Raw genomic sequence first — 13732 nt, 5'->3', positions numbered from 1 at the left:
TAAGTTCACCCTCTGCATTCAATGTTTCACCATATCTGTTTCCTTTTTATATATTATTGGATATGAAAAAGCTTCGATAGTTGATAGCCAGACTGGAATTTTTAAATTGTATTGCCTTTTGATCTTCTCCCAATTTAGTAACAAAGCCTCACATATATTAGTGTCTTCTAAAATAACCCTGTGTTTTAGTTCCCTTATACCATAAAAAAGCATGCCATCTCCCATCCCAATATTCTGCTGTTATCTTTTTCCACGATACTCAATCTACTATTAATGTCCTCAACTTTCTTTTCTCTTTGTTCATCTCTTTCTTCAATTTTTTTGCAGTCTATCCTCATATTTCATCATCCATTGTTGAATGTTTCCAATTTTTTCCTCTGTTTTACCTGTCTTTTGTTCTATGGTTTCTGTTCGTTGTTCTATCGTCTCAATTCTCTTTTCAATGGTTTCTGATCTCTTTTCAATGCTCTCTGGTCTTACTTATAGTTTTTGTATTCCTTGCATAATCGCCTCTAATGTTACTCCCTTATCTTTTTCCTGTTGAAGCACCGTCTGCATTGATCTTTGTCCTCCTGCGGGTGAAGAGGAAGGAGTTGTTGTTGCGGAGCTAATGATGGTTGTTTTTTTTATTCATTTTCCAGATTTTTCCTTTGTGTGTTTTAATCCACCTAATGTAAGGTGAAATTGTGGTCCCAGGTGACCATGGGGAGGTCAAAAAATAAGAAATAAAACAATAAACTGGTTAGGTGGCAACAGAAGAGTCAAAAAGAGAAAAACATACAATAACATAAAAAACCAAAAGGGTAAAAATCTTGGTCTCTTGTATGCCCTTATACAATTGGTTCCAATTAGAAGGGTTAAAAAAGAAAAAAGTAAGAAAATAAAAAGGGGAATAAAAGAAGAGAACAATTCCCAAATAAGAATATGAAAATATGAAAATGCAAAAGTTGTAAATAGAAAAAGGGGAAAAGGGGAAAAAAAGGATATTTAAGTGTTCCTTTGGCCCAGGCCACTTAAAACAAGCTCACAAACTGCCTCAAAAGGGAAAAAAAAATTCAAAAGGGAAAAAGGAGAGAGAAAGGAGGCAGAGTTGCTTCCATAACAGAGTAAGGTAAACACTGCCACCGGGGAAAAAAAGGAGTTCAAAGCTTTTGTAGGGTGAAAGCCTTTCCAAGGCCACTCTGGGCTTTCCCTTAAAATTTTTATTTATTCTTTCAAGGTAGATTTCCAGACATTGAAAGTTTCACAAGAGACACCTGTATAAACAACCGTGTTCCTCTCACTATCAAGCCTTAACTAGACAACCTTGGGGAAAAAACCAGCTTCTCTCAAAACATTCATGCAAAAATAAAAACATTGTTTCAAATCCACTAGGTGGCAGTAATACTTGTTTCCCACTCTCAGTCTTTGTCTCTTACACTCCGCCTTTTACTTTTAAAAAAAATGGAAAAAGGAAAGCCAAGAAAAGAAAAATACAATAATTCATTAAGCAAAGGTAAAAAGAGGTAAATTTTTAGACAATTCAAACTTAATTGTATCAATGTTTCCAAAGAAGGTAGGGGAAAAAGTGGAAAGAACCAGTCCACTTTAAAAAGTAAATTACAATGAAAGTCCAATCAGGCTTCTGGCAGTACAAAGGGAAAAAAAGGAAACCTTCAATTGACCATGCCTTAAATCCACTGCTTGCTCTCTCATTAGTCTTTATTTTAAATAAAATCTCCAAATTTCTCTCCAACAGAAAAAAAGTTTAAAACTCTCACCAAAATGACATGCTTCTCTCCTGTCCTTGCATTACGGAGCTGTCAACTGTTTCAGCAGCCTAATGGCTGACTCATAGTCCCCGGCAAAAGGGCTTTTTTCCTGGATCACCAGAGACTTTGCGGGTGTCTCTGGGATCAGCAGGATATACCCCTACCTATCACCATCTCTATGGGACAGTTTAGGTCCAATTGGACTGTCCAGGCGACCTGAACTTGGTGGTGATCCCGGAGCTCCAGAAAAGTCCGGGTTTCACAGTGATGTCAAAATCCTCCTCAATAATTTTACTTCTTATTCCATCACTTCACTTGTAGATAAGTCTTCTTGTTCTAATTGTTCTTATTTCTCTCTGTTCTTTTATCCTTGCTCTCTCTCATTCTGTTCTTTCCTTTTGCTCCATTTCACTTTCTTATTGTATATTTCCCCCTCCTGTTGGTTCCTCTTATCTTTTATCTTCTACTTTCTCTCTTCTCTCTTTTTCTTCATACAAACCAAAATGATGATCATAAAATTCTGCTGCTATAGCTATTGAATCCAATCTGTATCTTTTTTCATTCCAGGTCACTAATATTCCCTCAGGTATCATGTTTAATCAGTTGCCTTGTCAAGAATTGATATTGTTTCCTTATATCTCTGGGTATCTGTTTCAAAACAATTATTTCTCTCTCTTTTTATTTCAATGGGTCTTCTCTTGCTCTTTGGAGTATTTCCGCTCTTATCTCCTTCTTAAGAAATCTCTCATATACTTCTCTGGGAAGTTTATTCTTTCTTGCAAAACTTGTATGTATTCTGAATATTTCATCCATCCCAGCTTGCAAAATTGCTGCTTACCCATCTCCAAGGCATCCACCAACAACTCTGCCATTATATTAGCAAGATCTTCCCCCTTTCTTCCTCAATATTTTAAAATCTCAGGAAATATTCAGCTTTCTCCATCTCCAGAGTAATTACTGTCCCCTCTAGATTCTTATCAGCCTGTGTCAGGAACAAATACGGAATTCATGGAGTGTTGTGTGCTGTTGCCTACATTTGGAGTTTCCTGGACTTCTTTGCTTTATTTCTTGCTTCCTGGATTAATTGCTTCATTCCTTTGCTTCCTGAAACCATTGCCTTGTTCCTTTGCTTCCTGGACTGATTGACTTATTCCCTTATAGTCCTGTGACAGATTATACTTCCAGCCAGAGGCTGTGGAGGGGTCTGTGTATGTGTTGATCGTTTTGCTCTGGATTTGCCATAAATGTGGGAGCATTTGCGGGAAGGTTGGAGCAATAAAGGAAAGGTTTGAACTATCAGCTGACTATGTCCCCTCTTGCCTTGCCCCAGGTCATCACATGGGGTCTGTGACAATTTGTATGGCCAACTTGCCCCATCCAGCTCATAACAACCAAGCTACTTCATTCCATGCCCAGGCAACAAACATAAACTCCCCCCCCAAAAAAAACCAACCCTGTGAAGTTGGACTGTTCTGCAAGAGAGCGAGTGGGCCAAAGACACCCAGTCAGTTTTCATGTCAAAGGCGGCACTAGAACTCACTGTCTCTTGGGTTTTGGTACAGTGCCTTAACCACTCTCACACACTTGCAGTTGTAAGTGCGAGGGGGGGGGTGAATCTCAATTTTAATCATGTGACCATGGGGCATTAAAGTAGCTGTAACTTCAAGGACCATTCATAACTTCTTTTTTTCAGCACTGCAGTAACTTCAAACAGTTGCTGAATGAATAATCTAAAGGAAAAATTGTGTTCCCACTGAGAAGATAACTTGGCTGCCCCAGATTAAATGAGGGGGAGGATAATGGCCGTTTCCTGCCCCCTATTACATACTACCACCTCCTCTCTCTCTCTCTCTCTCTCCCCATCTTGCAGGTGTTGGCGGTCAAAATGTTTCTCAGCGGAGCAGTGGCAGCTCAATCGTCCCACGGGGCTACTGCTTTGAGTGCCCCATCCCATGGCACCCCCACCTTCCATCTACTCCATCTACTCCTGGAGGAGGGTCTCCCCTCTTCTCACCAGCTAGCCTGCCCAACCTGCCTACCACCATCCAGCCAGGCGGGCCCTGCATTCCCAGTGACCTCCCCATCTTCCCTGGCAGCAGCCTGCCCAACCTTCCTGCTGCCCGGCAGCGAAGGGCGACATTCTCCATCTCCAGCCCTACAGGGACATACTCCATCCCCAGCTCTGGAGGAACATACTCCATCTCCAGCCCCTGCTCTACACCGCGGTCATGCACCAGTTCTGGTCAGCCGAAATTGTATCCCCATGAATACCCCAGTTTCCAGGATCTCTCCCAGGCGACCTCTGTCTTCTACAGCCCCAGCCCCACCAGCTCCCCCAGGAACGTTTGTGGAAGGGAGACATACTCCATCCCCTGGTCTGGTTGTCCCAAATTCTTCTATGATACCTCTGACCTCCCCAGCATCATAGATCTCTCCCAGGCGACCTCTGTCTTCTACAGCCCCACCAGGAGCACTTGTGAGCCAGGAAGGGGAACATACACCATTTCTGGCTCCTCATCCAGTCCTGACGCGCCCAGCACACAAAACCTGTCACAGCTCACCTCCGTCTTTGGCAGCAGCTTCCCCTCCACCCAGCTGATCTCCCAGCTGCCCTCGGTCTTCTCTAGCCCTGGTACTGCTGGGCAGGGAGGGGGTCCTTTCTCCTACTCTTTCATTCCAGATGCACCCAGCACACAAAACCTGTCACAGCTCACCTCTGTCTTTGGCAGCGACCTGGCCTCCACCCAGAATCTCTCCCAGCTGTCCTCGGCCTTCGGTAGCCCTGCTTTTGCTGCCCCTGCTTATGTTAGCCCAGAAGGGGGTTATTTCTCCTACTTTTCAGACACACCCAGCACACAAAGCCTGTCGCATTTCGCAGTCTTTGGCAGCAGCCCGGGCGCCTCCCAGCTGTCCTCGTTCTTCGGTGGCCCTGCTGCTGCTGCTGGGTCGGATGTGGGTTATTTCTCCTTCACTGAGCCAGGAAGGGGAATATTCCCCAGTTCTGATACGTCCAGTCCCGGCCCGCTCACCCCACAAAACCTGTCGCAGCTCACCTCTGTCTTTGGCAGCACCCAGCCTTCCTCGGCCTTCTCTAGCCCCAGGTCCCTGTCCATGTCAATGCCCCTCCCCAGCCCGCAGCAGCCCTTCCTCCCCATCGGGGCTTCAAGCCCCATCCAGCAGGGGCCCGCTTCCCCCTGCGCTCCATGCGTTTCCGATCCGTCCAGTATGCAGAGCCCGTCCCCGCTGCCCTCCATGTACATAAGGCCAACTGCCAGGCAGGGAGGCAGGATATTCACCTTCCCCAGCGTTTCAGGCAGCCCTGATCTCTCTGGCATGCAGAGCCTCTCCCCGCTGCCCTCCGCCTACATGAGGCCCTTTGTTAAGCCAAGACAGAGGATATTCACCTTCCCCACTATTATAGGCAGCCCTGAGCTACAGAACACCACCCCGCTGCCCTCCATGTACATGAGGCCCACTTCTGGCCTGGAAGGGGGGACAATGCCCTGCTCTCAAGGGACTCCCGAGGCACCCAGTACGCAGAACCTGTCCCATCTGACCTCCGTCTTCGGCAGCAATCTGCCCTCCACCCAGCTGATCTCCCAGCTGCCCTCGGTCTTCAGCCCTAGCTCCATCCTTGGCAGGACCCCTACCCCGGGGAACGTGTCAATGCCCCTCCCCACCCAGCAGCAGCCCTTCTTACCCATTGAGGCTTCAAGCCCCATCAGCCCCTGCGCATCCACTCCTTCTGGCCCTTACCCCCCCTCCAACATGGTCCCCTCCTGGGATTCCTACGGTGGCTTGCAGCTTCCACCTCCTGTCAGTGACCCCTTTTCCCAGTTCTCCACTAGCCTCTTCTCAGGATCTGACTCTGGGAGGTCTCCCCTGCCCGCCATGCCCAGCATGTCCCCCATGAACCTCTCCCGCCATGTATGCTTCCCTGGGGATGTCTATGGTCTCGGGGGGGACTCTTACCAGGCCCCCTACAGTCCTGGCCAATTTTCTCCCTACTCCCCATCTGGCACTTTCTCCCAGCTAGACCCCTGCAGTCCACTCACCCCCGCCAGCTCTCCCGGTGGCAGCCCTTTCTTCCAGCTGGCTCCAGACTCTTTTCCCAGCACGGCCTCCAGTCCCTACAGCTCCCTGGGGGCCTGCAGCCCTTTTAGAGTCGTGCCCCCAGCCAGTTCCCCTGACACGTCCAGCCTCTATGGGCCCATGTTCCCGGCCAGCTACGTCTCCAGCATCTATGGCCCAATGGTCTCGGCCAGCCCCACTTATGGAGGCAGCCCACTATTCTCCAGTGGTCCCTCCAGCCTCTTCAGCCCAGTAGGTGTAGCTAGCTCTCCTGGCACCATTTGTGTCCCGTCACCCATCCAATTCTCCCCACTGATCGCTTCATCCCCAAGACCCATCACACCACCCATGGGCCAGCCTGCCAGCCCGGAGTCTGCTGAAAAGAGTGATCGCCGCGCCCAAGCCACTGCCATGGGCAGAGGTAAGGCTCTGTGGAGGGAGAGGGAAATGGGCTTCCCCAGCCCCACTGTACCCAGTGTGCCTCTGCCGAGTTCAGCCTAACTACCCAAAGGCTGTTGGGGGGGGGGATGGCCCGGCCCCTGAGCTGGAGGAAAGAAGGCCAGCGGAGAAGGATGTGGGGCTCCTTCGGGACTCTCCCCCTAAGCAAAGAAAACCCATTCCCTGCCCCATTGGGCAGGTGAAGCTCAGTTCACCTACAGATCCCTCGCCCTCTCTGCCCAGCCATGCCAGCCCACTGGGGCTGCCCCCTGGAGGCTTCAAGGCTTCCTCCCCAATCAGGCTGCCTGTGGGCCTCCGAGAGTGACCGAGAGGCCCCTGGACATCTGCCCATCCTCATCCTGGAGCAGCACAGATCCCAGCCTTGGACTATCCTGCCAGTCCTGGGCCAGGCTGTCCTTCCTTTCCTGTCTTTGGACCCTTCACCTCTGGCAAAAGGGCCATCCTTCCTCTCCCCTGGCTGCCAGGGACCCTGTGAATCAGGCTTTCTGATACGCAAGCCTGCCCATCAGGTGGGCCAGCTTTCCAAAGGCTGCCCGGGGCAATCCCGAGGGCCAGAGGGGCTCTCCCCATGGTTGGTTGTAAGTTATAATATGTGGCACCCTTTTCAGCCTGGCCAGGTAAGATTTCCCCATGAGAACATGGCAGGGACCCCGTGTGTAGTGACAGCCACCTTTGCTTTCGGGTGGGCTTCCCCTGTGCCTGAAGCCCTCCGTTGGTTTTAAGGGGATAAAGCTATGGGTCCACACCAGATCTCTAGCGAGACCTCCTCTGGGGTAGAGGTTCAAGGCGCCAGGCTAAAACTTGGGGGATGGAATGCTCTTCTCCTGCCTTAGACACACAGGCCGGTGGTGACCTTGGGCCAGTCCCTCGCTCTGAGCCTAGGAAGAAGGCAGTCAGGGAGGAAGGGGGGTGGCCTGCCATCAGTCAGGGAGCTCCCACAGGAGGAGCTAAGCTCTTCCACAGACAGGTGAGCCGAAGGAGGAGGCCAGGAGAACGGGGGGCTGAGGCTGAGGAAGATGGGCTGGAGAACCCCTGGGGGGGGTGGGGGTGGCAGTGCCCCTTGGACCCACCAAAAGCACCTTCTAGCATGCAAGGAACGCAGCCAGCATCTCTGAGAAAACCTGAAACAGGTGATGGGGAAAGGCGGCCCAGAAACCAGAGCTGGCAACCCTTTCCCCCTTCTTGTGTCCCCCACACAACTGGAGGCGCCCCACTCCCCAAAAGAAAAGAGACCCCCAGGACCAAATCACCAAATTCTTTTCAGCCAAAACTTCCCAGAGGCCCCTCCTCTTTTCCTCCCCCCACCCTTTTAAAAAAGGGGGTCTTTTAAATTATGGCTTCCGTTTTGGCAAAGAAATCTATGGCACCCGAGGAGAAAGAGAGCAAGGGGTTTGCTTAGTTTTGTCCCCGCCAGAGGATTCCCCCGGGGCCCTTGGCCACGCTCGGAGCCCCGTCCACTGATTGATTCTCAAGGGGGCTCCCGCAGAAGGCAGCGGGCCTCCCTTCAGGGCCCACCACCTTTAGGAACCGTTCGGAGTTGCAACTTTTGTGATCGATCCTCGCATTTACTTCACAGGTCTGTGAAGCAAACGAAAGCTGAAGTAAGTTCACCAGCACAATTGTGGTTTCCATTAGCGACCGGTCACGTGATCAAAATTTGGGTACTTGGCAGCCCACCCCCACCACAGGATCGCTTCAACTTCCCTCCGTCTCTCCTCCCCCCCAAATCTACACCCTTTTGGCCCTTGCCCCCATGGCTGCCCTTCCTGAGCCGCCCTGCGTGGGGTTCTTGCTCGGTGGCTGACCACGCACAGCCAGCCGGGCCCTTGGCGGGCTTTCCTCCCAGGCCCTCTTCAGTGGCTTCCTGGGAGGTCCAGACCAGGGGCTGCCTGGGAAAGGGCCGGGCGGGCACCCCTCATCAGCCGCTGGAGGAAGAAGAGGGCAACGTGCAGCTGGGGGGGCAGAGCAAGGGGCCAGGGCCTCGGGGTGCAAGGGGGCAGGGGGGCAGGGGGTGACTAGCACATGGGCCCTCTCCCCAGCAGCAGACAGGCCCCTGCCCCCCCCCCCCGTAAACAGAAAGGTTGGAGGAACAGCTGAGTTCCCCCAACCACCTGATGAAGTGCCTGGGGGAGCCTCGTCTTCTGAAAGCCCCCTCCAGGTCTCCATGAGGCGGGTGCTGCCCCTGAGAAGGCCTGACTCCCAGACCCAGCAAGAGGGCATCACTTGATAGAAAGGACCTGAAACAGACCCCATCTGTTAAGACTGGTGGGGCAGGCAGAAACGGGTGGGTGGCTGGGTGGCTGGGTGGCTGGGTGGGTGGAGAGAGGCGGTCCCAGAAGAAATCTGACCATATTCTGGACAGCTTGATAGTTGATATCCAGCACACTGCTGGGAGCCAGGGCAGATAATGGGGCAGTGGGGTTATATGGGTGCAATGAGAAAGACCCCAAACTGCTGAGACCGCTGCCTTTTGCCGCTTCTGCACGTGCTCCTGTGGACTCTGCCACAGAGGTCTAGGCAGGAGGTGGCTGAGACAGGAGGCACCACCAGCGATGCCACCCATTCAAGGAATATGCCCAAAGCCCCCTTGGCTCTCACTGCCACCTGCTCTTCCAGCAGGAGGCACAAGAGGTCCACCAAACCGCACACGGCCTCCAGGAGGATCCCCACACAGGTCTCAAGATGGGCGACCCACAGGACCCCAGAAGAGGAGCCTCTCCCCGCCTCCAGGCGCTGGGAAAGGAGCCCAATCACTTTGGTCGGTTGGTCAACCGATCTCCCAGCCCAGGCTGACCAGCCGCCTCCCCAACCAGCCGCCTTGGGAGACGTTAAAAGAGCCCAGGGAGAGTTCTGGCCTTGGCTGGAATTGGCCCGGGCAAAAGGAGCTGCAACTTGATGCCCCTCTCGCCAACTCCCAGTGGCCCAGAAGGGCCACGAGTGACCCAGGTGTGAAAGGCTGCGGAGGGATCCCCAACCCCTGTCCGAGGTCTGCAGAGGAGCCTGGCAACCACCGTTAATGCTGTTGCTTTGGTGCTGCAACCAGGCCTGGAGGGGGTGCGGTGAGGGTCTCTTAAAGAAGGGCAGAAGGAAGCCCCCCTCCGGCAGGGACGGAGTTTTACCCCATTTATTGTTCCATTTATTTGCCACCCATCTCGCTATGAAGCGACTCTGCTCCTCTTATAGCATCAGCATCATGAACAATAAATATTCCTAACCCAATAGGATGCCCCCCCACCCCCCCACCCCAGCTCTTGCGAGAGCTTTCTTCCACCTGGAGGGACAGAGATGGCTGAGCTGATAGTTCTGAGGACCCTACATGCTTCCTCCTCCTCCTCCTCCTCCTCTTCCTCCTGCTGCTCTTTTTCTCCCCAGCAGGCCCCACTTTGGGGGATGGGTTGATCCATTGGTAGCAATAGCAGTTGACCAATCAGTTTGTCACCTGATCTGGACCTGGTGAACTAAGGCAGAGTGACTGGCCCAAAGTCACCCAGCTGGATTTTATAGCTAAGACGAGACTAGAACTCCTTGTCCCCGTTTCTAGCCTGGTGCCTTAACCACTAGCCCAGACTGCTCCCATGGGGGCTTGTACGCATCTTCAGAGCCAAAAGGGTCCTCAGGTCCCCCGCCAAACCATCCTTGGGCAGCTGAATTGCAACTCTGAGTGACCCCAACTGGCTCGGATCGGAGGATCTGATGGGTCCTTATATAATCTTCACCCCAGCCCTGCAAGGCTTCCCTTTGGCCCCTCCCTGCCCAGGAAGGATCCAGTCCCCCTAAACCAGTGGTTCCCAAACCTGGCAACTTTAAGACTTGTGGACTTCAACTCCAGCTGGCTGGAGAATTCTGGGAGTTGAAGTCCACAAGTCTTAAAGTTGCCAGGTTTGGGAACCACTGCCCTAAACAGATCCACCGGCTGGATCCCCCTGGAGGCAGAAGGACTCTGCTTCACGGTAGCCTTTAAAGGAGGCTCAGGCCTGAGCTGGGCCAGGTCCACGCTTGGCTTCCTTCCAGCAGCCTGCCAGGTGCCCCTGAGACTTTTCTGTCCCCTGCAGCTCCTGAGAAAACCAGGAGAGGCTCTGAGATCCCTGGGCATCAAGAGAGGAGGCCCCCTGGATGCAAGCCCAGATCCCCATCTGCCCCCAGGCAGAGCCCTCAGGTCGTCAGTCGCGAGGACTACGTGAGGGCTAGGCAGGATGGACTTTGTAATACTTTGTAATATGGGTTCTATAGGACTATTGCACTAGAATAACTAACATTAGTTTTCTTGTATTTTAAGTTTGCTTTTTGCAAATGTCTTGCTGATAACTTGCCATGAGCCTTAATCTTCAAGGAGAAGTAAGGCCAAGTGACTTTGGGAAACCAGGACTGGCAGAGGGATTTGATACGTTTGGAAAAGGCAAATGTAAAACACAAGAAAACCCACGTTAGTTAGCCTTGCAACTACTACAAAACCCATATTACAAAGCCCATTCTACCTGGCCCTCAAGGGCACCATGCGGGGGAAGGCTGACCCCAGAGAACTCCAGAGCCAGCAGGAAACCATCTGTCTGTGGCAAGGGAGCCCGGCCGGCTCCAGATCATGCTGCCAGCACCCTGATGCCTGACGCGTGGCCTCTGTGGTGAATGGAGCAGCCACGGCTGCGTTGGTGGCCACAAACTCCCACGCTGCCCCTTGAGTCCATCCCCAGGGGCGGTAGGAGGATACGCAGAGAGCAAGCACAGGGAGTCCTGACTTAACAACTGGTTGCTTAGCGACAACTCAGTTACAATGGACCCCCCCCCCCCAAAGTTACTTCCACCGGGTTCTAGAGCTCTGCTAGCAGCAACTCCCCCATTACATTTTGTGTGCAGGCAACGGACTCACTGCAGTGTTCCGTGCTCATGTGACCGTGATTTATGATGGTTTCTAGCAAAAAGCTCATAGGAATGAATGGACTCTACGATTTCTGTGTTCGCTTTATGTCTGCCCCCCAAAAGGTCATAAAGTTGGATCAGTTATGTGGGTGTCTCGGCTTATGGCCGTCAAGGTTTACCACAGAAGTTCCAAGCTCCTTTACGGTCATAAGTGGAGACTACTCTTTGGTCGTTAGAGTCCAACTTGACCCCTCTGTGAAGGACCCTCTGGAAGGGTTTCCTGGATGATGTGGGGTACGCCCCCCCAATTTGCCCACTGATTCCTGCATGGGGCATTTTAAATCTGACGTATTGTGAACCACCCAAGGTCAATCTGGACTCAGCTGGCCCTAAACTCAGGTCAAGAAATCCAACCCATCCCCAGTGGGCCCTTTGGCCAGGCCAGGAAGAAGGCGAGGAGGGCAGCTGGAGGCCTCTCAGGCTGACCAGGGATTCTGGTCTCCTCAGATTCCAAGACTGCGACCTTTGAACGTATTGTGGGGGAGATCGCCTTCCAGCTTGACCGACGGATCCTCTCCAGCATCTTCCCCGACCGGGTCCGCCTCTACGGCTTCACCGTTGGCAACATCCCTGAGAAAATAATGCAGGTGAGTCATCCTTCCACCTTCCGTGGGGCCACAGCAGATGTCAGCATCAAACTCACACCACTCCAAGGCCTACATGGGCTTTACAGGATTATCGGGAGGACAAAGGTTTGGGCTGTTAACATGTCATCCAAATCAGCCAGGGGTCAGTTGGGGTGAGGGACAGAAACAGGAAACTGGCAAGGAGCATCAAAAACTGGCAGTAGAGCTGACGCCCCTCCTGGAGATCCCATTGTAAGAATGCGGGACTGCCAGGACATCTGGCCCTGCAGGGAAGCTTGGGATCTCCTTCAATCAGCAGCATCTTAGTGCCAGACAATTTCAGGATTTCCGTGGCTGTGAGGTTACTGCCACCAGCACGAGTGCCGGTTCCCCCTGCCTGCTCCCAAGGAGCAGAGTGGGCTCTGTCGATCTTGAGCACCCCAAAGATGGGGAAGAGGAGAAGAAAGAGACTGAAGATGTATCTCTTTTCCCCCGCAGGCTGAAAATGACACCGTCAACCCCCTGACCGCAGAACAGCGGACGGCCATGATGGATCGCTACAATGAAATCATGAACCGCCTGAAGCCACATAACTACAACCCCTCCTACCACCCACAGTTCACCGAGCACATTGTGAACACCTACGGCATCCTCCGCGAACGTCCCGACGCCACAGGCTCCGAAGCTCAGCTGTACAATGACCTAACCTACCTGAACGAGGTGATTGTCAGTGTGGTGCCCCAGGACAAGGTGGCCGACTGCCTGATCCTGCTCAACTGCCTCCGACAGCTGTCCCAGGCCGATGGGAAGCCCCTCTTCATCTGGTGACCAACCTGCCTCTCTGCCCCCTTCCTCTCTTGCGTCCACCACAAGCGCAATAAACCATCTGCGAAGTGCAACGTGTGTCCTCTCAGAGTACCTTGCAGGGTCCGTGGCCCACCAGCCTAAATCTGACCCCTGAGCCACCTTGTTGGGGGAGGACCAGTCTGGGCCCCTTGTTAAGCAGGGGGATCAGGTGCGGCTCAGCACAAAAAAAGAGGGAGAGTCCAGGTTTTATCTCTAGGTAACTTAGCATTTATTCAGCAAAGGTGGGTCCTTCCATAAGATTGGAAGAACCCCGAATGCATTTTGAAACAAGCCTATATAGGTTCCTATGTTTTATTTACCATGTTTCCCTGACAACAAGCCCTAGCCTGATTTTTTGGGATGGGCCTAATATAAGCTTTATCCTGAAATTTTTACTGTGGGTATGGGCATGGCCAGCCCAAGGTGGTGAGCACACAGGGTAGCAGCTGCAGGCCGCCAGCCCCTTGGTGCAGCGCAAATACCAAGAAGTCCGAGTGTGGAGGCAGAGGGGGGTGGGGAGAAGACAGATGACCCAGACATGCAGCACGGCTGCCCGACTCCGGGAGGTTCGTGGGAGACTTGCACAGTGGCACCAGTAGCAGATGGAAGCAGAGGCATGGGGGATGGGGGAGGCAGGTGATCCCGATGCCCCATGCGGGCACTTATTTGGCATGGCTGCAAGCAAGCCAAGAGACGGTGGGACAGAGTGGGTGGCGCGGTGCGATCGGCTCTGCCTGTTTCTGCTGTGCACTTTTCATCCCGAGGGAGACGAAGCTTTATCTGCTAGCAAAGGGGACTCTTTGAAATGGAGCTAATCGCTCTGATTTAAACCGTCCCCTTTGCAAGCTTTGAGTCTCTGTCATTTCTCTGTCCGGGTGAAAAGTGTTTGGCCACCTATGGGGTGTTTGGGAATGGGGCAAATCACTACCTATCAGTACTACTGCCTGCCAGCAGCCGATCCTCCCCTGTATCTGTGAAGGCAGGCAGCTCTCCGTTCTGATGGACCACCTCCCCCAATGACTGAGGGGCTCAGGACAGCATCGTCCTCAGACCCAGCCTCTCCAAACAGGCCAAGGGAGGTTTGCCATCCCTGTTGGATGGTCCCAGTTCCAACTCCTCCTCCTC

At 52.6% G+C, this 13732-nt stretch overlaps 1 protein-coding gene across 1 annotated transcript; it reads left to right on the top strand.

Moving 5' to 3' along the window:
- The first annotated feature begins 5117 nt into the window (after window positions 1-5117).
- On the top strand, window positions 5118-12658 carry LOC116512087 (speriolin-like). The gene is made up of 3 exons (XM_032222362.1): window positions 5118-6243; window positions 11643-11782; window positions 12260-12658. The coding sequence occupies exons 1-3, from the start codon at window positions 5118-5120 to the stop codon at window positions 12587-12589; spliced, it is 1596 nt and encodes a 531-aa protein (XP_032078253.1). The 3' UTR covers window positions 12590-12658.
- The last annotated feature ends 1074 nt before the right edge of the window (window positions 12659-13732 follow it).

This window comes from Thamnophis elegans, chromosome 8 (genome assembly GCF_009769535.1).
Source record: "Thamnophis elegans isolate rThaEle1 chromosome 8, rThaEle1.pri, whole genome shotgun sequence".
Taxonomy (NCBI): Eukaryota; Metazoa; Chordata; class Lepidosauria; order Squamata; family Colubridae; genus Thamnophis; species Thamnophis elegans.
Note: the sequence above shows the minus strand (reverse complement) of the source record. Positions and strands in the feature narration are given on the sequence as shown.